The sequence below is a fragment of the Molothrus aeneus genome, chromosome 1 (assembly GCF_037042795.1).
Source record: "Molothrus aeneus isolate 106 chromosome 1, BPBGC_Maene_1.0, whole genome shotgun sequence".
NCBI classification, from domain to species: Eukaryota; Metazoa; Chordata; class Aves; order Passeriformes; family Icteridae; genus Molothrus; species Molothrus aeneus.
Window position 1 is genome coordinate 71,115,698 of NC_089646.1, and position 27,129 is coordinate 71,142,826.

Below are 27,129 nucleotides of genomic sequence, written 5' to 3' on the forward strand. Positions count from 1 at the left end.
TAGTAATAAGTACCATCTAAACTACATGCCTACAGTTCCTCCTACGTATTAAAAGTATTACAATAAAATATTAAATTTTGGGTTTTTTAAAAGTGCATCATATAGTGAGCATCTCAGAAGGTAGCAAGGACTTTTCTGTCAGTTTTGTTTCCATCATTATAACAATGTTTTGCTAAACATTCCAACAAGTCTTCTACATCTTATTGCTCTCACTAATTACTGTCTTCTTGCTGGAGTTTGTATAAGCAAAATAATTACCTCAAAGAATAAATTTAACTAGTGTTAAGTGTCAAGACTGGTTACTTCAGTAGGTTCAAATAATAATATTTTTATTACTCCAAATATTAATGTATTAATATTGCAGGCAACAATATATAAACCAGGATGACATGATCAATTTTGTTAATGTCTGCCTTTTAATCTTCTTTAATGGTCAATGCTTACATCGTGACCCAATACTGTGCTAAAATTATTCTGTAACTAAAATTATTCTGTAGCCTCTGACAACAAGTAAATAAAATTAAATAATCTTATGGTCTGCAACTGAAATAGCTGCAGGTACCAACAAAGTACTGATAGGAACTGTCTTGGGCAAGAATGTATTTAAAGTTCCAAATTTATTCTTTTAATTTAAAATGAAAAAAAAAAATTAATCATAGGATTAACGCATGACTCAAAACTTTGTACCACTAATCTTACCAATATTAAAATCACAGCTCTAATTACCTTTCATGGGGTGAGACTATTATTCCAGGATCCAAAGTAAGCCTCTCAGAGATGCCAAAGGGATGTTTTTACATAAGAATCAATGGTAGGGTGTGGGTGTGAAAAAACTTTATACTTCTTTGTCTGTATCTACTGTTTATTTGAAAACACACATACAAAAGTTTGTGATACAACAAAAGCTGGCAATTCAATTCATAAACATCAAATTCAACTCCTCACATCCATGAACTATCTAAGCTTTACAGGCCAAGTGTTGAAAGACATTGGCTTTCAGACTAGAGATGAAAAGGATACTCTATGAGACTGAGCTATTTTACTCTAAGGAAACTGCACTAAGCCCTCATATTGAGCAGAAGGGAACTAAAGGACTTAAAATATCGTTATGTCTCATGTACACCCTCATCCTCTGAACAAAACAGCCCTGCAAGCCAAAACCAGCATGGAAAAGGACCAGCAAGAAAAGGACCACATAAAAGGACCAGCAAACAGGCTGTGGGCAATACTACCCCTGTTTTTAGAAATATCACCTATAGAAATCTACTGCAATCTAAGTTTTACAGAGTAACATAGTATTGTAATTGTTAATTTAGATTTCTTTATTCTCCCCTATAATGGGAAATTAAAATGGTCACGTAGGAGATATTGACAACTGACAATTTTCATGCTCTGCAACTCAGGTTTATGTACCTTTATCCATATCCAGCCATGACGAAATCTGCTAGACACAACCCCTGGAAGCAAACAATTAAGTATACTGCCAAGATCTGACACAGTCTTGTTTTGCATTTATTTAGCAAAGCCAGTATTTAATGGCTTTTAAAGCATAAGCCTGAGATGAAAATTCATAGTAAGATACTCAACTCTACTGTGTTTTAAGAGACATGCCAGAGAATTAAAGTGCCTTGGTGATATTTACGTGCAGTTCCCACACATTAATGTGATTACTGTCAATCTACAGTGGAGATCTAGTGGAGTTGAGAACGGCATCAATTCAGAGTCTGAAGATTTAACGTAATCTTTGCTTCAACTTTACAAACAAATAAAAGCAGAACTCTATTCTTAACATGTTGAACTCTCTATAAATAACAGTTTAGCAGTATAACTAGTTAGTGGTGCATATTCAGTAGACCACTGCTATCATGATTGTGCTAAGTCTGCATAACACAAAAGAAGTTAAAGACTAACACTGGAATAATGGGTGAGATTAAAGATGTAAATAATTAAATAAAAGTGCTGATTAAGAACAAGACTAATAAGATCTTAAGCAAAAAGTTTACTCTGGGCCAAACTCCATTAAAGGATTATATACTGCAGAGTATGGAAGTTGTATGTACAAACAAGGTTACTCCTGTTTCCTGACAAAAACCCATTGACTTTAACAGCTTAAAAAGTGTGAAAAATGAGTATTGCACTGATTAGTTATTACAAAAGTTTTAAAAGACTGCTTCTCTCTAATTGCATTTTACCCAAAGGAATTTTTCTATGGTACATCTGTTAACAAATAGAAGGTGGCTGATTTTACTTTTGCAATTTTTGTATTGTTAATGTATTTTAAGTGATGACAATTGAGAAAGCAGATTACAATGTAGATCAATTTTTATGAACCCAAGGTGCTTATCTTCAAGAAGTATTATCACAGACTGCACCCCAAACAATGGCCTTTTTTTTTTTTAAGTATTGGCTTTTAGCATTTTGTTACTGGTCATTCCACTTAACTGTTACTTGGATTGCAACATCTCCTTTATTTGTGACTGCATTCATACACAAATCTAAATATTGACATAGATGTTTTCAGGGAGTTAAGATAACCTAGACGTTAGAGATAAAAACAAAATTAAATTTACTTGTTGTTACATGAATTTTGATGATTATGAATTGCTTTGAGGCAATTTTCCTGTATGATGCATTACTGATTTTACACAGTTGGAACTGCTTTTTTTAGAAACAATTGAAATTATTCCCTCAGCCACCCTACTCAATACTGTGTATTTCCTTCTTGTTACCTTCCATTGGAACCTAAACTACAGACACTGAAGAACAATTAAAGCTGCACCAATACACAAAAATAAATAATTTCAGAAATGTCAACTATAATATTTGCCAGAACACTTACTACTGGATCAGGCAGACTGCTACTGATCTTAATATGCTTAAAAGCATGGGAAAAATGGTTTCTGAATCTCTGCTAAAGGACAACAACTACTGAGAGACCGTCAGCCTCTGCAAACTCAGTTTTTCCAAAATGAAGATGCATAGCATATAATTTTCAGCTTAAGATTTTGCAAGCAATTTCAACATGACAGATGCTTAAAGAACAAAGACATTTCAGGGAGTCATCAAAAAATTATGCTTAACTCTCATCCTAATATATTGATAGTGTAAGATCTTAAATACTACCATTCTTGTTTCAGAACAGACTGGTGAGAACTTTGCATTGTGATCTGAACCTGTTATACCTCTTTCTCAAATTAGTGATTTTGAGGTATATTTTTACACCACTTCTCTGTGCAAAAGTCTCATTATAAGGTTCTTTACGGACAAGACTCAAAGTTATACCTTGCTGAAGACAGCCTAGTTCTTAGGTTAGCTTTCCATAATTTGATTAGTGTAAATACTGACAGATGGTCTACCCAACTTTTCCTTCAAGTTCCATGACTACATCAGAAAGAACATTAAAAACAGTTATAGCAAAAGGTGGCAGGGAACTAAAAGAAGATATTTTTGAAAGAAATTTCAATTACTGAAACATTAAGCATCCCCTGTAATGCAATTACTCAATTGTGATCTGTGGCTTTTTCAATTAAACTGAAGCAGATAATTTAGGGCAAAAATACATGTAATCAAATATAACTTTCACTGTAAAACAACCTAGGAAGGAACCAAGTAGGAAACAGAAGAAAAGGTTACAAAAATATTCAATACATTACACAGATTAAGCAAAAAGCTGTGAAAAGGAGCCAAAATACCACATCCTGCCAAGCAGAAGGAAGGAAAGGAATAAAGAAGAAATCAGAAATTAAGCACTGATCCAGGAACATTCACAGAATTATTGTGAAAGACAGAAGAATTTCCAGAGTACCCAGTTAACACCCCCACTCCCTCAAAAATAAAGCCTTATATGACTTTTCAAACCATAGCACATATCTCAAGTTCACCACGTCAGCTGCTGATAATTACTTGTATGGTATAAAAATTTTAGATTACAGGATCAGTACGAATTTCTTGAGGAATTTTCAAAGCCTTAAAATTAATTGACACAAAACACATGACTAAGTCTACCATACTGTAGGTCCTGTCAACAACGACTAAAACTTGCTCAACAAGATATGCTACTTCAAACCCTTTATTTCAGTGTCAACTATAAGGACACTGAATTTTTGTTTTATATGTCTTCAGTTTATGGGTTTTTTTTTACATATATGGTAATGTGCAATATTTACACAAAGCAAAACAAAGCCAGTCACATTTTTTTCCTTCCTTTTGTATGCTATATAGCATGAATGATTATGCAAACCATCACCTTCAGTTACATTCAAAATACACATTACATGTTCATAATTTTTAGTCATTCTCATTTTAAAGTTTAGGAAAACATATAAGCAAGATTGCTCATTTCCTTACAAAGGGATATTTTTGATGAACCTTTACTTGGCTGATACATGGAGCTTCCAAGAAAAGACATTAAAATAATTTGTTTGTTGAAAATTATTTTTGTTGAAGTATGTAGTGCTGCAAAAGAACCTGAATATTATTGCTTATTTAAATTGATAGACAAAATAAATGAAACAATGTTTGAACTCATAGCCCCTGTTTTTACAAAGCACATTGATATAGTCTTCCCTAACAGAAACATCTGTGCTACCACAAACAGATGGACCTACAGTAACAGTCTTGCTGAAGGCTAATAGGTGCCTTAAGCAGAGGAAGGAATATTAGGATACCATGCAGGTTTGCTGAACTCACCTGACAGAGGTGTAAAACCATTTTCTAGGAGCAGAGATGCATGCACAAAAGTAAGAACATGATTGCAAGTAATAGACTTTCATGAAATTAGACACAACATCTTCAAAATTAACAACAAAATAGTGTGATGAAAAAGAGTAAAATTTCAGGGTTCCTCACCTCTCGCTTTGCAAGCAGCACATTAGGAACAATATGAGGCAGGCAGCGTCCCAGCATTAACATGACACTTTTCTCACTGTCTGCAATTCGAGATACCTAGAAAATCAAGTTGCTTGTTTGCTTTTTTTAGAACAGGAACAGAAAAATGCCATTTGAAAGGAATAACAAAAATTGCAGCAGGCTGACCACTTACCAGAAAAGTATTTAATTTATTCCCATACATTAAGCTGTAAGTTTTTGATGTGTCAGTAATTTCAAAAGCATGAGTAGAGGCTCAAAGTTCCCAGTAATTACACCTTTATCACTAGGTTTCATATTTAGCATAAAATCTAAGAACATATATTTATTTCTTAACTTTCATGCACATGGATTCATCTTTCCATGTCTCGTTTCAAAGCAATTATTACTTGTTTAACTATTGCTGCCATGCAAAATGAAGGATCTTTTAGTTTATGTCAACTGAAATATACCTCTGATCCCAAACGGCTGTCTGCTGACATCCGACAGAAAGACAGTAGTGCTTGATGGAAAGCTGGTGACAATTTCCTGAAATATCATCAAAAAGGGAGAGGGGGAAGAAAGCATAATCAGAAAGGTGATAAAGCAAGTCCTTTCACGCTGGTTTAATCAGCTAGGTAAAATGACACCCAGAAAGCATGTTTAAGTGATTCATACTACAGAAGTTTTAAAATTATCTTTGACTTTTAGAGTGTTTTGTTTGTAGCAAGAAAAAAACGTGAGTGTCCTAATTAAGAAGTTAGATTTAGTTCCAAAAAATATAACATCTTTCAAACGGCTGCTACATTCAAAAATAGGACTAAATCATGAAGAAAAGGAAGCTTAGGCAATACAAGAGGAAGCATACAATTATGCAAACGGGGTGGGGCGGGCAGAGAAATCACATGAAACAATATTTTTGCTTAATGCTCTGATTCTGCAAATTGCATAAAAGCATTTGAGTAGTCAGTCAAGTTAGGAGCTTCAGAGTTAGATAGAGTTTGCTCAACTGCCACTTTGGGATCTAACTTTGGATTCAAAAGCTGCCAGAACCTCAAAATCAATCTTAAACTGGTGTCTAAGCCCTTGTACAGGGTGCATCTGCACAGGCACTGCCTCACAGTCACATCCAGCACCAGGCAATGCAGCCAAGCTACTCAAAGCCTTAAGCATCCATATCAAACCCTGATAAAAGCTTCAAAACAGCCATGTCTGAAGAAGGTAATTTGGCAGAAATGTTCTCAGAAAACAATTACTGACCACTACATCAAACAGGCAAGCAGCAGCACCCTATTATTCCCAGTAATGACAACTTCCTCTGCCTTATCTCAGGCCTTAGATGCTAATCTAACACTGCTCCATCCACTATGTTTAAAGAAGAAACACAACATTTGTCTTCCAAAATATGCACAGAAAGCATCTCACCCATTTCCATCATCTGCTGTTTGAGTCCTCTAATGATATTGAGAGGAGGCAACTCCTATTTTTTGTGTGGAAATTGGTAACACCTTGGAACCCTCAAAAATACACGAGTGCACAAAATCCAACACACAAATGATTACGTGCATGGACATACATTTTATCTAATAGATTGACACATATTACTTCTTACAGTAAATACATAATCATTCACCCTTTTCCAACTGAAAAAGCCCATTAAGAATCAAAGCTCTTACTTACAATTACTTAAACTAATTCAAAAGGACATCAATAAATATACCAGTTTTCCTCTTCTCACTATTTAGAAAATTATGATAAATAAGAATTTTTATTTATTGCTTAATTTTTTTTAACGGTATGGAGTTTTGAAATACATTTTAAATTTTAATGAAGGAAGCTTGTTTTAATTCTATTTGGCTTGGTTTTGTGCAAGGTTCACTTTAAAAAAGTTACTAAACTACTTAAACGGTAGCAAGTTGTAAAAGACCTCTTTCACAATATGTTAGTCCTTATGCTGTAAAATATTCTTGAGTGACAGATTTACAGACTCTACTCAAGACTGTAGAGTATTTTTACACTGGGAGAACATTAGCAAGCATTGCAAAGCAGCAGCTTAACATTAACACAGAGGCAAGGCCTTGGCCAGCCCTTTGCCCAGTCTGTCCTTCAACCTGGCATTCATTCTACAGAAAATCAGAGCCTTTCCCACTGGGAATCCTAATTAAAATCCTACATAAGGGCAAAGTTTCATTCCCACTTTGCAGAGAATGAAAAGTAAGTATGACATTATGTCACTGAATTACCCTGTGGGTTAAATAACAGCAAGCTCTGGGCAGTGTGGATCCTCTTACAATTGCTGGTTATACTTGGAGTCCAGAAAGCTTCTCCTTAATGAAGTCTAACAAAATCCTTGATGGCTACATTGAACAAAAACAATAAAAGACCAAGGCCTCTTGCACACAAGTCAGCGGCAAGTCTCTTCAAGGGCAAACAGATGCCAGCAGTGAAGACATCTGAATACAAGAAAGTACAATGAATAAAAAGCCCAGGCACTACTGTTCTATTCTATATAACTCTGGGACAGAAGAGTCAATTCATTCAAAAAGCCAGGACTGCTGTATACAGAAAACACCTTGTATTTGGTGCAAATTACCACACACCTCAAATTAGTTGAATAAACACATGTGGTGCAGTCTATCTAAACCACTGCTAGTGCTTTGCACTGCCATCTGTTAACTGAGGCATTTTTCCAATGATGGTCATGTCCTCATTTGCCAGCATGCACGCACAGCTGCTCTGAGTGCAGGCACACAAGGCAGGCTCACTTCCTCTTCTCTCTTCCCATCTGGGCAAGATTTATGCCAAGAAAACACTCTATACATACAGTAGTAATGATCTTGCCTTCTAGGATAGTCTTAGCTGTTAACCCTTCTTAGTACATTCTGAATAAATGATAGTAATTGTCTTCTATAAATAAATGTGGATTGAAATCAATAAATATCCAGCATTTCCATTGTGTTGCTTCTCCTGCAGATCTCAAAACATTTAACAAATAATCTAATTATTCAGTGAGAAAAATTACTGCATTATTACAAACCTAGGGCATAATCCAGGAAGAAAATTTAGCACTAGATACTGGTCTATAAAACACTGTATCAAACATGCTTTCCTTTGACCCTTTGCTGACATATTAAGCCCAAAGCAGAGTACAAAAATAGCTACATATTACACATGCATTATTTATTTCTGCAGTGAACTGCATTTGAGGGGACTGTCAATTTAACTCAACGGGGATTCACGGCTTCATTGAACTACTTTTCAAATAAATCTAGGTGCAGTTAAAACAACTGTGAGCAGCAGAACAAATGCTGTTCATCTAGTCTCTACCATCATAAATTCCACCGGAAATACACAGCTCATTCCTCACCCAGTGATTTAATCCTGTTCTGATATACACCCTCACTATCCCCAAACCATCAATCTAATATTCATGCACTTAATGCCACCCAGCACTCACCATTAATCTGAGCAAGAAGAAACTTGCAACAAGCCAAATGAAAGTGGGTAGACATGTATATAGCAACAGCTTGAAGTTTTGATTACTACACATATTTGTATTATGTAGTGTACTACACATATCTGGATTTTTAGCTAGGATATGAAAGAAACTTAAAAAAGAAAAAAATCCGGAAAGCTTAAACCAAACCACTGACCACTTGCCAGAAAAATCTAAGCTGTTCTACTTTCCTGTTAAACACTAGTATAGTCAACTAAGAGAGAATAAATTTGTTATGTGACTCCAAAGAATTATATTCAGAAGTCTTTCCTTCTGTCCAATTCTAAAAGTTAAGATATTACTGAAAAAGTAGCCCCGACCCTTGAACTTAGTGCAAGAAGTACAGAAAATCCAGAAAAAGCAGGATTCTTAGTGTTTGTAAGAAAAGGTAATTACTAGCAGGATTAGCAACTTCTTTTTTTCTGGTGTTCCTTTTCTCCAGCCCACTACAAGCTTGCATTTATTTTTCCATCTGCACAGAATGTCACACAGATTTCTACTTGGTATTTTCAGATGGAAAGATAATTCTAGAAACAAATTACAGTATCAAAACCAGCAAAAGCTCGCTAAGGGACAAAAGACAAAGCAGGATGGCCGCCTGCTTCCCTACAAACAGCAACAGTAAGATCATAAGGTGAGCTACTTGCTTATCTTTGTCTGCAGTGGTAACAATTACAAGCTGTACATACCCTCATTATGTTTGTCGTCCGTGTTACTCCTGATGACTACAGTGGTTTATCTATCACTTAATGAACAAATCACTTCTCCTTTTCACTATAAAAATACTTGTACAGGTTGAAAGGGCTTTTTCAAGAACACTTATAAGCACAAAATCAGTCTCCAAGTAATAACACAACACGAATTCCCTAACTTGGTTAAAAGAATCCGGGCTACCCAGTGAAGGCTTGCCCCAAAATCAAAACTCAAAAAAGCAGTATGCCATTAGATATCTTTCTGATAATTACAAAATAAGTAAATGAAAAATAATTCTGCTCTCTAGGAGAGTTATACACATCTACAGAGAAAACGCAAAAAAAATTCCCAACTCTTCAAGCAGAAGAGAATTATTAAATTAAAAGAGAACAGAACTCTCTTGTCTTCCCATTCACTATTCTGATTTTAACTATTTTTTTGTTCCAACAAATAGGGCTGGGTTTAAAAACAAGCAGAAAGTGAAAAGAATTTCTGCAACTTAATACTAAAACTGTAGGTTTGTCATATGTACTCCTTCCTGAAGAGATTAGGAACAATATAAAAATATCAGCACTGTACCCTAGAGGTATGTTAAGTCTTTTATTTGCCTTCAAAACATAAATGATCTATTCATTTGGCAGAATTTCACTGTTAGAAAAATATCTACTTACTTTACAAGAATTTTTAATAGTATCATGCAGTTTACAACTTATCACTAACCTATTAGGTTTATCAAAGTGGACTGCAGCTTTAGATGATGGAGGACATGAGGACAGTTTTTCTGTCTCTTTAGAGGGCACAGAATTTAGCATATCATCTTTAGAAGTCCTTGAATCCACTTCAGCTGATAAAACAAGGCTTGTTTCCTCAGTGTTTCCATGTTTACTGTCATTCTCAGAGCTCTTGATATCCAAGTACCGTCCATTGTCCTCTGAGACTGTGAGAGGCACTTGTTTTAAAGAAGGATGGGGAGCTACACCATAAACAGTTGACACAGAAAAGTTTTCATTCTTGAGAAGATCTATTTCACTGAAAAAGCAAAATATGAAATATTTTTGTAGCTTTCATGCAAATGCTGTTCAAATCACACCACTGCAGCGCAGAAATAAAGACAACGTGCTGAAGAGCTCAACACATTCTTCAGTTCATGTATGTTTAAGAATTCCTATAACAAATAACTTTGGTCACACAAACTGTTCAAATAAGCACTAGCTTCATTGAGCACTTTAATTAGTAACAGCAAAAATGTTGCACACTGAGTGAATCAATGAAACAAGTGAGTAGCAAGTTTTATCTCCTTCTGGCTGAAATCTGAGCACTGAGACACAAATTGTTACAAGACAGAACACTACCTAGGATGCAAAACAAAATACTAGAGTGGTGAATCAATATGTACTATCCTATCTGGCTTTGAAATGGTAACTATGCAAGTCAATAAAGACACTTAAAATTTAAGCACTTTCCCACAAGCTGCATCAGTACACCTCTTAAGAGGAATGATATCTTATGGCTTACAGAATGATATGGTTGCTCAAAACTTTTAAGTATCTTTTTTTTTTTGCTGTGTTTAAAGATACTGTCATGTCTACTAGTCTTGCTCTTCAGAAAGAAATACTGTGTTGATGTCAGATGTAAAAACAAGCATCTTTCTGACAGTGCTTGCAAGCTGTCACACTAAGGAGTGACATAAAGCTAATTGAAAAAAAACCTATGTAAAACAGATCAGAAGTGATAGTTTTTAAAGGAATAAAGAAGTCACACTGAAAGAACAAAATTGGTTACAAAATTAAATTGTATATGTAATACAGGGAAATAGTCAGTTTGAAGTCTCTTCCTTTTTCTAAATCAAATAATACGTATTGAAAAGGAAAGACCGCCCTGCCCTGAAGAATCCCCAGTAATTTCCTATATCTAAGTCATGGTTCCATATATGTGTTAGAAAGACATTGAAAAGTTATCTAACATTTATCAAGAGTCAAGTAGGTTGATAAGAACATACCTTTCAAGTCTTTGGATTTGTTCCATCAAAGACCATTTCTCACTGTTTAACACACTAATTTGATCTTCTAATTTTTGCACTATTAAACATTGCTAAACACAAGACAGAAACAGAAGAGTTTAGTACAATAAAGTTAAGCAGTACATCAAACAGCTGCAACATTTCTCCTGTACAGTCTTACTTCTATTGACTGTGGTGCTGTTTCAAACACAGGGACGGTCCCGAGTATAGGAGTGTCAGCCTCTAACTCATCATCTTCTACACCAACTGATGCGTCCACCACATCTCTTGCAGCAACATGATGGTTTCCAAAGTCACGGTACAATTGTAACAGGTCAGGAGGTTTTGGAATATTCAATCCTACATCATCCCAAAGTTCAAAATCCTTCAAAAGAATAGAAGAAACTAAAGCATACAATATACTTCCTTTTATTTTCTTTTCTCTTCCTCATTTGACCACAGGTGATGCAATAGCAAAATAATCACATCAAGACTGCATTGTAGTAAATCAGATAGAAGAATAACTCAGCAAGAAACAATAGTAGAGGAAGGATTCACTTTGTGAACCAAAGCAGTCTGACCATAAAGGCAGCTCTAGGTAACATACTGGAGAGAGTACCTTTCCAACCACATAGGTCACTTTCTCTTTTGCTAAGACATGAACACTTTTTATAATCAGAAATAATATTGCTCAAATTCTACCAGAAGCCAATGCAGTTGATACAAGGCAGAAATATTGGTTTTGTTCCCATTTCACTCACAAGTGCAGGTCTAATTTCCCTAGGGAAGACAAGCACAGTATCACAGAATCATTTAGGCTGGACAAGACCTCTGAGATCAAGTCCAACCTTTGACCGATCATCACCATGTGAACAAGACCAGAGCACTAAGTGCAACACCCAGTCATTTCTTGAACACCTCCAGGGACAGTGACTCTACCACCTCTCTGGGCAGTCCATTCCAATCTTTAACATCTCCATGAAGAATTTCCTCCTGATGTCTAATATAGCTCAAACAGCTCTGTAGAAGACTGATAGTGAGGTGCAGACAACACAAGGGCCTCCTGTCTCAAACAGCTTCTTTCTTTTCTCATTTACATCTTATCATCTTACTAACACAAGAATATTTCATGTCTGTATATACAAGTAAGTTTGTGCACTGTTACACAGGAGTTGTGACGGTCTCTTTAACGACTTTAAATTTAAGTATTGGTTTAAACTTTTTTCCTATTGTTCCCAGTCTTCACTATTATTTTTTCCATAGTCTGGTCACATACATTTCTTTGAAGAAATATTATTTTCTCAGATAATTATATGAATAACATAGAAAAAAATGTGTCTACTATACAGTAATTTCAGTATGTTTATATTTACTTTTTAGAATTAATAATTTTGCTCTTTTTTGCTAATTGTCTCACAAAACAAAAACTTCTCAGTTGAGAGCACAAATAGGATAGACTGTTCATCTTCTATTTTTGGGGGTCTGTTTTCTCACAAGTATTTGGATGTGCAAATATTCAGTGGAGGTGGAAGATTCAGAAATTCTATTTAACAACCTATTTGCTCCACAGATTAGGATATGAAATGTAGGAAAAGTTTAGGAGGACCAGTTTCATGTAAAACTGGATGAAATTCCATATTTAATTCTTCTGGTAATATCCCCATTTTGTGATCAATACATATTGGGTGTTGATATTACTGGGTGCTTTGTCTACCCAGAAACAGTCAGAATGTAATTAGAACCTTCCAAACATTCTTGCCATCAAATGTAAGCCAACAGAGATATAAAACTGATCATTTTAAGAAAAACGCATCAAAGCATAGCTATGTTGGGAAAGAGCCAGGATAACATCTTATTACCAAGAGCTTATTCAATACTGTACTCAATGCCACAGGTGATTAAGTACTCTCTCACACACACACACATCCCCAGAAAACAACCAATGAGTAAATTGTATATCCCTGTACAAGTCAACTGAGTAGGACCTAAGGAAAAGATTACATTTGAGATCCAGATCCTTGACTTCAAGTGAATGTGTGTCACACCAGAATACAAGGAAAACATCTAACTCACACTATTTCACTTCCTCTTTTGTTCCTTTAAAGAATGCAAGCGCTCTGTCTCCTTCCTACAAATATTGGGAAACTACTGCCCAAACTGCTGTGTTTTCAAACCATGTTTATATATGAAAATGCTAACTAACATATTTAACTTTTAGAGAACTCATATATATGAAGCAAACTGCATGCACAGGAAAAATCACTTAAGTTCACTTGCGTTTATGACAAGATCAGAATATGGAAAGCAGGTGTGTAAAAAACCTCAAACCCACAAGGAAATTTTACCTGATCATGATTTTCATCTGAAAATGTTATTGATGTAAGCTTGTAACTATTCTTCAATAAAAATTCATTAACTAGGAAGTTTAGAGCTCTTTTCTCAAGAGGTCTGATTGGCTCCTGGAAAAAAAAAGAAAACACACTAGATCTTGGGTTTATCTTTCTTCCAACTATGGAAGCTTGTTATATTCACACTAAAATCCATGCAAAGTTCATTTATCACCAGCCACCTACCTGAATTTCAGGACTTGATTTATAATTTTTTCGTTCCTGCAAAGGAACTTCATTTTCTGGGGAGGAAAAAAGAAGTAACTAAATTTTACTCTCTCAGAGAGGATGAGCTCAGCTACTTCTACATTGTTTAAAGTAGAGACTTAAGAAAAGGTTTATGTACACCACCTGCAGCCTGAGTCAGGTTGGCTCGAAGGGCCTGTATGGTCTCCTTGGCTTTCCGTAGTTCAAACTCCAGGACTGGACAGGGATTTGGATTAAACACACACAGGCATCCAACCAAGGCAAGGGAAACAAAAATAAAATATAAAAAGCAAGGATGGGTGTGAAAAAAAAGATACCGTTTGTATTAAACATAAAGCATGCAATCTTTATGGAACTTATGAACACATGCAGCAGAGTTGGTCTGAAAGCAAACTGGTGAACATTTTCCATAGTTTCACTGGCTTTAGCTTAGCTAAGTCAAAATTTCAAGCTGTCTGACAAGGACTCGCTGTAAGGTTTTGGGAAAATATTTAGGAGCTGATGCTGTCAAATGTTTTGCTTTTTTGGGGGGGCAAGAGGAGTACGTAGGCAGTAAGAACACAGATCTAAATGAAATGAGTATGTTGTGGCAGCAGAGGAAGCTGTCTCCATGTAGCAAAGCTTAAACCATGAAGTGAATGTAAAGTCCCATTGACACCCCAGACTTCATTTGGAAAATAAAACCATACACCAAAATTTTAGTAGTTTAAATGGGAGATCTTGAAATGTACTTTATCTTGCAAAAAAAAAAAAAAAGTAATTTTAAATTCTATTTCAAAATAGTGGAGTTTTAGGAATGTCCCACAGTTGATTAGGATTTTGAATTCAGGTCATTGAATTCAAATGAACAGAGATATACAAGAACAAAAACACCCAAAAAATGCAGCTCTTCTGCAGTACTTATAAAAAAGCTTGAAAGGAAAAAATTCTTGGCATCATTATTCTTGAAAGTTTACGCTGATTTTCAAAGACTGAGAGTCAGCTTTAAATTCAAAAATACTTAATTCTAGTTCTCCACTCTCTCTTAATTCACCTCTCCACTTCCCTAGTCACTCGTATTTGTTTCTCATGTTCCAATGTTTCCTCCAAAAAGGGCCAGTGGTGATTTGTGTGCACTGGGATTTCATATGTTTTGATGCTGAGATCATATGTACATAGTGACCTCAAATTCTCATCCCCTGGACCTTTGCAAAAGATATAGCAAATGTTCTTTTAATAGCCATTTACAGGTAGAACATCTGAGGAAACCTATTTAAGAGATGACCAGATAAATACATGCATTTCATTAATTCTCAGATTATCTAATCACACTGAAATATACAGTTACCAGGAGGAAGGACTCTTAACTAGGAGAGATAAGCACAGAACACCTACCACGCTGAAGTGTTAGATGACCTATTTAGAATAGTTTACTATCTACTTTATTCCCAAACAAAAGGAAAAATTTTGTAGTGACTTTTAACAAGAAAGTTTCAATGAAATCTTTAATCACTGCCTGGAAACAATTTAACATGGCATTTTGAAATATTTACACAGAACACAATGCACAGCAGAAACGCTGCATTGGCCCTTGCTGGTAAAAAATGTTACTGAAGGCTGCAAATAAAACCAGTTCCTCTTTTGAGCATCTGTAATTAAGACTCTTGGTAATTGGCACTCATGGAAAAAAGATTCACTCAGTTTGCAGTTCTGCATAAAAACTGAAGGAGTTACTACAATACACAACATTTGCTACATGAAAGTAACTTGTTTGATGCACAGAATTTTACTGCAGCAATATAAAAGCGCAACTGAGGATACAATGAATAAAATATGTAAAATCTCTCTAGTATTCAGCAATGCTGATCTGCAAATACTTCTGTGCAACAAAGTCAGAAAACGCTCTCATGATAAAGTAAGTACCTAATTTTAGCTAATTTACTTCCTTGCATTTGAGATACTTATTCACAGTTGTAAGATACTAATTTGTTACTTTTTGAAAATTTTAAAGAACTCAAATTAAGAAATTTTTCTTATGGAAATAACTACGTGTTAACATTTTAATCTTGTAAAATATTTTCGAAGACCAGAACAGTTGCAGATCAGGAGTGCCCTGAACTAGAATGATATAAATAATAAAAAAAGTTAGAAAAACAATGCAAACTATAAAAACTCAGAAATCCAATTAAGGAAAATAGGAATAAGACATGTCTGAAGGCGTAGAAAGCCAAAAAACTCATGTCAGACAAACCCATGTCAGACGGCAAGAATTGAATTTTAGTGAACTGTGACGATGCTGACAATTCTTAGAAATCTTTAGGACTTTACCCATTCAACCTTAAAAGTAGATTACTCTGCTGCATGTTTCTGTTATAGTAGAAGATTCTAGATGTAGTATATTTGAGAAGCTGTCACTTGGTAGCATGTCAAAACAGCCACATAATCCCACCACAACACAGCATTGTTACAGTTGTACCTCATCTAATCTTACTAATGGCACCATGATAATTGCCATGATACAAACCTTGATGCTTTCAAGTCAGTCACAAATGTAGCTTTTATTTGAAGAAGTTTATAGGTGTTTATACAATTATACATGAAAACAGCTATAACATTAACTTCAGTCAAATGTTAAACTGTGATTAAAAGCTCTTTAAGTTATACTGAAATGTGATCTTCTGCCAAAACATATAATGATTTTTAATTCAACATATCTACCAATGAAATCAACATTAGTAATTCCCATTTGTTGATTCTATAGCATTCTCTTACATAAAAGGCAACCTTTTAACCCCTTTATTTGTAACCATTATGAACTATTGACTTTTAATACAAACGACCTGATGCCTCTCCCCCTCTCCTGTTACAAAGCTGAAGTTATGCCTTCAGAAGCATTGACAAAGCCAAGCTGAAGTTCAGCTTCATGCTTGACTAGGCTAATAACACATACAACTCCCAGCACCTGGTGAAGGGGCTAACACTCCTTAAGAATAATGCACAAAAGTTTTGCTGCAGACAGCCTAAGAAAGGAAACAATCAGATATTCCTTTGCACCAGGAAAGCAAAGAATAGAAATTTAGAGCCTTAAGGTTGGGTAATCTTCCTACAGGAAAGGGCATTTCTGAACAATTTAGTTTGCCTTAGGGGAGAAAACTATCTAAAGTTCAATGACTCTTTTAATAAAAAGTGATGCCTTTTAAATGGCTTTTTTGTTATTAAAAGTTTCTAATCACTACAGCTACTATCCTGAAAAAAATTACAAAGCCTGACTTAAAATGGGTGAATCTTTCAAGCAAGCCATGATGCATTGGACCAAGGTTTTCAGATCAGCAATTTTTAAATGTTTCAGTTTTCATGCAGCTAATCTAATACACCTTAAAAGAGAAGTGCATATCAGGAGTGAGTAGCTTGTCTGCTGAGCTTTGAAATCTCAAAATTAAGCTTTCTCAAGGGTCTTATTCTATTGACTCATATTCGTTAATGACTTCATAAGTTATTGGATCATACCAAGAACCACCTGCAATTGGGATTGGACTAGCTGAGATCTACATGAACAGCAGTCTTGTTGAACCAAGGCCAAAAAGTTGAGGAAATAAACAGTACTTCTAAAATCATCCATCATTTGTGTTGTGTAAGCAGTACTATTTCCAATTACACTAGAATTTTATCATCTACATTTAGAATACCTTGTCAAATTTTTGCGTATTTCACTGTGAAGTACCCAGTACTTCAGATAATGGTAGAAGGCTAGTTTTGTGTTGTGAAGCCACTATATGGCATTTGGACATTTTTTTTAAAAATAGTTTTCCTCTGAAGTATCAAGGGCCCCTTTGCTTACCCAGCTTTCCACACTTTCATACTCTTACAAGCTCTGTTGTTGATGATGGAAGCAAAAAGACAGCCTTGAAATGTGAAACACTTCAGCACAAAACACAAATAGCCCCAAAACAGAAAGCTATACTTCACACAAGATATTACTACCACAGTACAAAAATAAAGAGCAGGAGGAAGATTCATGAGCAAGTAACAGAGAACTTGTCACTCTAATAGTGGGAGGCCAACACTTGACTCAGTAGCCTCATTAATGCTTTGAAGTTAATGAGACAGGACCACCTACAGAGAAGACCTGAACTACAGCAGACTTGTCTTCAGCTTCAGCTCCTGGAGACCTTCTGTAAGAACAACCTTCAGCCTGGAAGGAAATTTAAGAGGCTTACAACTCCTTCACAGGCTTAAGACAGGCAATGGGAAGACAAAACCAGATCTGCTTTCAGGATGAACAAAGCACACACACCATGTTAACAAGTGATTGTTGTACTACAGATGCCTTTTGTGCTCTGGTTTTTTGTTTGATTTTTTAAAAGATTTCCCTCTGATTTTGGTGTGCACAATTTAATAGTGCCTACTAAAAAAACACAAAAAAAGGCTCTGTAAAAAGCAGAAACTGTGAACCTGAGTCTAGATAAATTAAATTCTCAAGAAGAAATATTTTGTGAACTGCTCCCCTCCGTTCAAATCTTATTCTTCTAATCAGAGACACAGAGACTAGCTAGAAATCAACGCAAATACAGGGAAATCTGAGAATACATATGATTGAAAAAGAGTTTGATTATAAGAATTAATTTTATCATCTTTGAAAGCACAGCATGTGCTTTTAAAATTATTAAATTCTCAAAAATTATTAGAGTCTCATCTTTTGAGTTGATGTCAAAGGCAGGTTAGCAATAATAAACATTTTGAATTATGCAAAGTAGGGGGTTTAGACCATGGCAAATTTAAGATGTGGCAGAAGATTCAGTTCCTTAGACTGAATGTGAGGCAACCTATTTTAAACAAATCCTGTGGGTGTTCAAGTTAGGTGTATCCTTATAACACAGGAAAGGAGCAGGTTTTCCATTCTCTAGCTGCTTTCTGGAAATTATGAGTATTTGGAGGAGGTCTACTACCCCTATCAAATCCTTCAGTACTGAGTCTATCCTAGGAGCAAGTATTTCAGGCACTTAATACATGACTTTGGATTCAAAAGTTACCAGTCTTAGAGAACAAGTTGTTTCCATCTAGTAAACTGCAAGCTGTAAGGATGCATTTTGGTTTGTTTCATCTCTTAGTCAATTACAAATGTATTATCCAAATTGTTACATAACTCTCATTTTCATTAAGATCAGGTAGATAAAGAAGAAAATTTATGTTTTCTAAATTGCAGTTAGTTTTGTCATACTTTTCCACCTCCTGACTGCCTTCTATGACTTGCATCTTTTCAGTCAAGCAGGCGATAATATTATAGAAGGGACTCAGATCCCTTCCAGCAGATTTGCCAAGTGAAAAGCTCTTTTCAGCAACTCTTCAAAACATGCTTGCTTCTAGGCCAAATTTTAATTCTAATTCCAGAGGGAATGAAGTGGGCTAATAGCTTTTAAGTACTGAAATCAATTTCAAGCAAGAGTTGATACAGTTATTTTCAGGAATTTTTGAACTGTTAAAACAAAACAAAACAAAAAAAAAAGGCAGCTAAATCTACCACTAATCATAATGGGCAAATGGAATATGGTGGCTTTGGATGATGATATATGCATACATTTTTTGATTTGGGGCTTTCTAATATAGTCAAGATACAAAAGTATTTGTAAAGTGGGTATGTTATAACTTAGTTTTCAAGTCCTTCTGACTCAGAACCAGTTCAGCAGTTTCATTTAGTGACTTATGTACATTTATGTCCTGTCTTTCATTTGATATGATAGGGAACTGATATGGAAATCATGTGTTCTGTCCAAACAGTAAAAAGCAAAGATAGGAGGAGCATGAGAAAGGCATTTACAAAGAGAAACGATTCAAACCTCATCTTCAGAACTATCAGAAGAAAAAGATGACTATTAGCTCATGGCCCCAAGCTTTCACAACAGATTACAATTTTAATCTCCTAAGCATCAAAGCTCTTAACAGAAAAGAAACAATTTCAGAAGAAATAAGCAAGATGGACTTCCAGTTAGGTTTCAAAGTGCATTTGCAGCTAAGAACAACTTCAAAAGCAGAAGTTATAAGCCAGAGTTTGTTTAAAGAAGGAACTGGATTTGCAAAATTTTTGAAACCTCTGTTGAGATAATTTCTTAATGTACAAAATAAATACTTATCAGTTTTTGAAATTGCTTGGGAAGATAGCTTTAAACATGATTGAGGCAAAATATTTTAAGCAATTATGACTGAACCAGAATTTTAAGTACAAACAAAATATTTTTGAAAACTTCCAGTCTTTAAAAACATCCAGAAATAATATTCAATCTTACTTCATTCAAGTTCTTATGTTACTTTTTAAGAACTCTTTGAAAAACATCTCTAAAGGAACACAGAACTGTAAATATCCTGACATACAATTTCCTCATCAATTACATATGACAGCAGTCAATCACTATGTAGCAATTATCAAAAATATTGATCAATGTTACTATTTACTTAAACTTAACACTTAATTTTAGGCTATATTAATTTCATACTGGAAGTAACCAATAGTTTGTCACTAATGTTTTGTCAGAAGATTTCTGGTTCTATTGGATGTCAATTCTGACTGGTCTATATTTTCTATAAGCATCTCTAATCCAATTCTAAGGACAGCTCATAACAAGAATCAAACCAGCTGTCTCAGTAACACTATTGATAAGAAATACTGACTAGAACCAAGAAAAATCTCTTACAAAAACAAAAATAAATAAAATACTGGGATTTTTGCTTGTTTCTTCCTTGCATTACAGGACACAATTCACAAGGCTTGGGCTCATTAAACACCATTTTTTTAGAAGATCAGTTTTCTATTTACAACTATTGCCTCCTTAAAAAGAACTATGTATATTGAAAAAGAGAGTAGCTAAATAGTAATAAGAATCCAGAAGCTTCCATACAAATTGAAGAACACTAAGTTCCTATAGTACTAGACCAGAACACCAAAATACCTGGATTTGCTTTGAGCTTGTGAATTTAATCCAGTCCTTTAACTCAGCAACACTGGCTGGGTAAGAAAAATGAGATTTTCCCACCATTTCAGTCTGACTCAGAGATGAAATTTCAGAATGAAGATCCTTTACAGAACTGTGTTTTGTCAGCCTTTTCATTGCTTGGTGTTTCAGAGTAGAGACAATAGGGTGGAAGAGAGACATGGCAGCCTGCATCACCTCAGGTTTCATAAAGCTTAACCATGTGAGCTGAAGTCACAGCGTGGACAACTTCCATGAGCTCAGGATATTGAATACTACTAACTGAGGAGAAGAAAAGAGAGCTCTGTAGCCATTTCTAGAGAGCTTTTATGGATTTCTCTGTGGAAGCTGTGAATAACTTAATATATGAATTTGGAAAAAAACCTGGACAGAGAAACATGGCTCACATGCAAAAGTGGTTAGTAAAATAATTTCTAACCTAAGAGAAGGTCCTGCCCTTGGTGATGCAATAGATCCTGGAATTAGAAGTGCCAAAGACTCAGAACAAAAGGCAAAAATCCCAACCTTATACAACCAAAGATGCAAATAGGAGAGAAAAGCACTACAATTAAGATTCGTAGTGAAGAAGATTTATGGAACTGAGTAAATCCCAAATTTGCTCTGGGTTTGGAGGTGTTTATTTGATCTCAATGAAGGCTATGTTTAAGAGATGACTTGCAACAGATCTTTATGTCAGAAAGCTCTAACCCACATAGTAGCAACAGACCACTTTGTAGAGTAATTTAGTGAATGTTTCAGCTTAACAGTAGTAGTCAGCAGTCAATACCAGGATACAGTTATATTGTCAAGACTGGGCACAATGTTCAAGTATACTGTGTGTTTCTGCACTGGTGACATCTGGAATCATACACTAGCACACCTGCCTGAACACTTACAGAAATTACAGCAGAATTCTCCAACATCAAGCAACTAGTTAAACCACCTCAGTGTAATCTTGTCATCTTCAGAAATGTTCATTTAAATATACTTATGCTAGAAACAACAAGTTAAACAGTAAAAATCAACATTCTGTGATTCCTAAAACATATAGAACACTTACCTGCTACTCTTTCATCCGTTTCTCTATTGCCATCATCGGAGTATCTTGCAAAATCTAAAGAATCAAGAGTACTGATGCTTCCAGCACGATCTTAAGGGGTAGGAGAAAAAAAATAAAAGATATCAGAAAGAATCCTGAAGAGCTGCCTTTTATAGAGAAAGTCATAGAGAAAGTCAAAACAGCATCTCATTTCAGAAACTATAAATTGGAGGCTACATGTTCTGCGAGACTCAAGTTGTATTGCATTTTCTGAAAGTCTGTAAGTAGAGAGTACATCAGTAAACTTGAACCAAAAATGCAGCACTACAGCAAGTTCATTGAACAGACTGTAAGATATTTTTGCTCTCCCTAAAAGATGGCATTTCTACCCTGTTCACAGCAGATGAGGAGCAGTGCATTGCAGCAGTTCCTCTTTTGCACAAGGGCCAAGGACTTTGGCTTGGACACCCAGGTGAGAACATAAAAGAAACCAAACTGTTGTGTGACAAGTTTCAAGCAGTTCCCTTTTAACAGAAACCTGTGACTGCCTCAAACACTCTACTTCCTTTTCCCATGTTTAGTATTTTAAGGCATGTCACTGTGACCAAATACTTTTTTACATATCTTCTGATCTAGCTTTTAACTTCAGTACATACCCACTTAATTAACGTTTTTTAAGGAATGCAGTATCTAACAAAAGCAAAGGAAGCACAGTTCACGCTATTGCAGGTATAATATTTGCACTCTATAATTAAATCCTGAATTTAAAAAAGAAAAAAAATCAAGAAATTCAGTAACCAGCATAAGGTTTGGATCTGATCTTGACATTTTTCATTTCACAGGAATGGCAAAGAAAAAACCATCAACCAAAATGCAATTTTGATAAGTCTGTTGAAGCACATATTCACCTTTTTTATTATAAAAATGCATAAATTACTTGGTAACAGAACTTAAAATAAATTGAACAGTTTCTTAGCACAATTGAACATGCAGAAATTATATTAAGTACCTTAGTATCTTTCCTCTCCTTTTGAAATTAATTTCTATGTAGCACTTCAAGAATAATTTTAATTACATTAGAACTGTTGTCACATTAACAAAGAACAAACTCCACAGAGCTGTCAAAAAACCTCTTATCTGTCAGTGGAAATAGAAGCAATTTCATCACTTGTCAGTCAAACTCTGTCATGACTAACATCATTAAGTATTTAACTGCTCCTCCCATTCTGCATTATGTAAAAAAAGAAAAACAAAACCAAAAAAAAATCTATTAATGAATTTCTTCGTATATTTGTGCTTCATTTTACTGTAAGGTCTTGTGACATTCTCTCTACATACAGACCAGCATTGTACTCAAATAACAACATCTGAATTAAGACTGAATGAAGCATTGACAGTTAAAAGATACAGAGGTACTAAAGTTACCAAATCTAGCTGAGTTCCACAACATCAAGACTTGCCTGAAAACCTTATACTTTATGTCCATGGAACAGACAGGTTATCACAGTATACACTTTATAGCTACCAAAGGGTTTTTTCCTGTTGCAATGCTTTCTAATCCAAACAATGAAACAAGCTGTTGCTCCTCAGTGAGTCTCTACTCAGCCATTGGTTCTAAACCTCATTGCTCATATGCAGCTTCCAGTCTCATTCTCTGCATTTTCTTCATACATTAGTCTGATTTAGTAATTTTCTGTAGGCTGTTCTATATAGCTTAGCAACACAGTACAAACTCTTCTTTTTACAGCATCTTTGGAAAATGGACTGCTGCACATTTGAAGAGATTAAGTTCAAAAGTAAACATGAATTCATGCAGTATGAAAGTTTTTAGAAATGACTTTTCAAAACACCCAGCACCTTGATAAGTAGATATTGCTCCGACTTATTTCATCGAGAGCTACAAGATCATTTTTTGAAACCAAATTTAAAACAACATTTAAATGAAGATCTCAAGGAAAAGCTCATGTTGAAGAGAAGTAACCAAGTCTCACATAGAGCATTGCTATGGCAAATGCAGAAATAAAACTGTTTCCCCCTGCAGTCTTGCCATGTTCACAGATCAATTTTCTAATTGATCTGTGAACAGAAGCAAAGTAACATTAACATCAGAGAAACAATGCTCAAATTTCAACTTAACTCAACCACACCACTATTACTGAAGCATCCAAAGCCATAAGCAACCCAACTTTTTCTTTATATGACTAGTGGTGCACTTCAGAGACCAAGGTTCTCCCCTGAGAACTGATGAACCCAGGCATAAAGACAAACTTATTTGCCAAAGCCAAAAACTTCTTGGAAAAAAACCAAACCACCAAAAACCAGATGCCTATAAAAAAAGCAGGGGGTAATCACAATCTTTGTCAGATTTAGACAACAGAAGCTGTTTAAGATCACACCAGCAGCTGTGAATCCAACAACTCTCAATATCAATCAGTTGTACAACCTTAAGGGTCCGACAGGAACAAGCAACACCAAGGGGGTTTACCATTTCAACACCCAGAAACTGCCTTAAGCACCACCCCTGCATGCACAGCAGCAATTTACAGGGTGGAACCTTGTACATTCACTATTTTGACTTCGCTTTATCATTACCATGTTCATAATAAAAGCAAACATTGGACTTCCTTTTCATAGAGACCGACACTGGGAAGATGCACAAACAGCCAGATTCAGACTGATGAAACCAAGGAAGATCGGCTAAGGAACCTCAGCCCTCATGGGTTTCCTGCTACCATCATTTCACTCTGACAGTAATGCTGATTCTCCTTCCATTACAAAAGTACACACCCATTAGCACACCCCTAACCCAAGATGTGCCATTACCAGCACAGTCAGGGCACACAGGCACTGCTGAACAGTGAAGAACAGCAGGCCTGTGCCATGGCTCCACCTGCCTAAAATGTCACCATGGGGAAACTGTGTCTGTGACCTTGCTACTTACAACTGTCTCTGGAAGCAGGCATCAGAAGAGGTTTAACTCCTAAAACTAATGCCATTCTCCAGAAAATCATGGAATAACATAACCTCATATTTTACACTTCCATGAAGGATGTAGCTGCTCTGCAAAGGATCGAGAGGGTGTAAAATGTCAGGATCTCTAGCTGGTCAGAGTGACCCCGAGAAAAGCTGGAAAGTCTCTTTTCCCTGCCTGGCGCTTGAAGGAGTCAGGGCTCTTCAATTCTCGGTCTCAAGGTTGTTTATTGTATCTTATCTACAAAATTCTTTCTCCTGTCCTGCCAAGGTCCGCTCAGCAAGACAGTCCAGGCACTCTGCCTGCCCCCAGGGCAGTGTTATGTCTTTATACTAAAAACTACATATACAATGTTTACAATTACTTTCCAATACCTATCACCTATGTTAGACAGTGAGCTTCTACTCTAAACCAATCTGTAAGTGCCAAAATCACAGCAGAAGATGGAGGCCAAGAAGAAGAAAGAGAAAGACTGGACACACCCAGATACTTCCATCTTGCCTCCTGAACGCCCATTCTAGAAACCCCAAAATCTACTTTTTCAACCCGTGATAACTTCACTACTATTCTACCTAAACTGTTGTGGCTTGCTGGTCTTCATATAAGGTTGGTAATTTGCTCCACGGGTCATAATCAAAACCACAGGTGTTTTGGGCTCTCTGCCAGGGCTTCTGAGTCCCCTGGCAGGGGTCTTGGCTGTCCTGGACAGCCAGAGGGATGTCCTGGGTTCCCACAGTACAAGGCACCTTCCTGCTGGCAGCACAACAGCCTCATTTGTTGGGAAAATGGGCAGGGCTGTTTGAAGGAAAGGGATTGAAAGGAAAGGCTGTGCTCAGTCCCACAGCTCACCTGAGGAATGTGAAATAGCATTTGTCTGAAGTACAAACAGCTGTACTCCAGGACACTGAGTGGAAGCATTTCAACTACAGCATTCAGAAAAGAGAACTAGTTTCTGAAATAAAAGTGAAGAAAAGAAAAAATTAGATAAAAGCATATACTCAATTTTTAAAATAAAAATAAAAATTTGAGTCTCAAGTGATTTGGCAAAGAATATCAAAGCAACTTCTTGTGGAGAAACCACTGAAAAGGAAAAGTACCCTTTGGCTGAAATCTGCTTCTTTCCCAGAAAGAAACCCAATCTACCACAGCAGTGGGAACCCATTTTGTTGTTTTGGTATGTTCATTCTTATCAACAGTCTCCTGTGCATGGATTTTAGCTTCTTTCTCGGAGTTAAAACACTTTATAATCAGCAATTCCCTTTTCCTAAAAGCTTTCCTAGTGAATACTGGCAAAATAATTGCTGTCAGCTCCATGTTCAGAAATGGTAAAAGCAAAGTAACAAGAACAATTTTGACAAGCAGGTATAAACAACTGCAGAACATGGATCACCTCAATATGGAACAAGAAAGCGCACAGAGCAGCAGTGAAATAGGCTTAGGGTTTTCATAATTCATACCAGAGAAATGCCAGGAGACATATCGGGATAATAAAGGAGAGCCTGTGCACAGTTCTTGTCTCTTACCTTTACCACTGGAAAAGGATGAGCAAAATCAGAATGCCAACATTCATATACTCAAAGATAAGAAGATTTTTAATCCCTTAAAAAATGCAATGCATTTAATTTCATTTGTGAAGTGAAAAATTGGGTTCAACATCACATTTTGCTTATTAACTTATACACACTTTTAAAATATTGCTTCATTCCAGAGGAAAGGATTTTTAATTCTTTTCTTATTCCCAGAACTGGCACCAAATGACATGCAGACTTCTGCTGACAGCTTCTGTTCCCATGGCATATATTCAGCTCTCCCTGAAAGCTGAGCATAACTACCAAAGTAGGAAAATGTAAGGGAATCTCAAAGTGATACATCCCCCTCCACTGACATACATAATGTGAAAAAGGTTATGCTTCATTCACTCTGATGATAAAAGGAGATTATTTTTACCAGTTTACCTAAAGGGCACCAAGAATGATCATATTAGCCATATTTTCATGTTAGCCATATTGTCACAGTACATCCATTAAGTCAAAATAGGTTGCAGTCTTCTACAAAATCTCATTAAATAATCTTTACATGTTCATGACACTGTAAATCAGCCAAAAGCATAGACAAATTAAGTGGCATTACTTACTGATAGGAGGCACAAGAAAAAACATTTTAAAAATTAATATTTTAGAAGCTATTTGAATTTGCTTTGCAAACATCCAAATTGATTTTAAAAATTACTAGCTGATAAAGCAGCCCAGTTGTCACATTTCCTCTAAGATCACCGGAAATCATATCATCATTTACTAACAATTAATCAAATGGAACATATGAAGACCCAGAAAGCCACAATTTTTCCTTGAAATTCAAAGAGAGGAAGCAATACTATGTTTGTACATGACAGATTCACTTAGCTAACTAAGTGTTCGCTTGTACTGAAAAATATCTGTAATCCTGAAAACAGACTACTGCCATATTTTAAACTGCTGAGTGAAATAGCTGGCTAACCAGATTTTACAGTGATTGGAGAAATAACTGGCTACTGGAAATAGGATTTTGGTAA

General features: G+C 35.7%; 1 protein-coding gene across 2 annotated transcripts in view; it reads right to left on the bottom strand.

Annotated features, from left to right (window-relative positions):
• The window catches only part of RELCH (RAB11 binding and LisH domain, coiled-coil and HEAT repeat containing), a 76,933-nt gene that overhangs the window by 38,287 nt on the left and 11,517 nt on the right, over positions 1-27,129 (bottom strand). Inside the window, exons 2-10 of one of the 2 annotated variants that reach the window (XM_066559321.1) lie at positions 21,629-21,718; positions 13,772-13,843; positions 13,607-13,662; positions 13,379-13,492; positions 11,215-11,418; positions 11,034-11,125; positions 9,755-10,063; positions 5,319-5,394; positions 4,849-4,944 (exon numbers count right to left, since the gene is read on the bottom strand). In XM_066559321.1, the coding sequence (XP_066415418.1) occupies positions 4,849-4,944; positions 5,319-5,394; positions 9,755-10,063; positions 11,034-11,125; positions 11,215-11,418; positions 13,379-13,492; positions 13,607-13,662; positions 13,772-13,843; positions 21,629-21,718 (1,109 nt within the window). The remainder of the gene's footprint in view (positions 1-4,848; positions 4,945-5,318; positions 5,395-9,754; positions 10,064-11,033; positions 11,126-11,214; positions 11,419-13,378; positions 13,493-13,606; positions 13,663-13,771; positions 13,844-21,628; positions 21,719-27,129) is intronic. The other variant, XM_066559329.1, reaches the window with a different exon arrangement.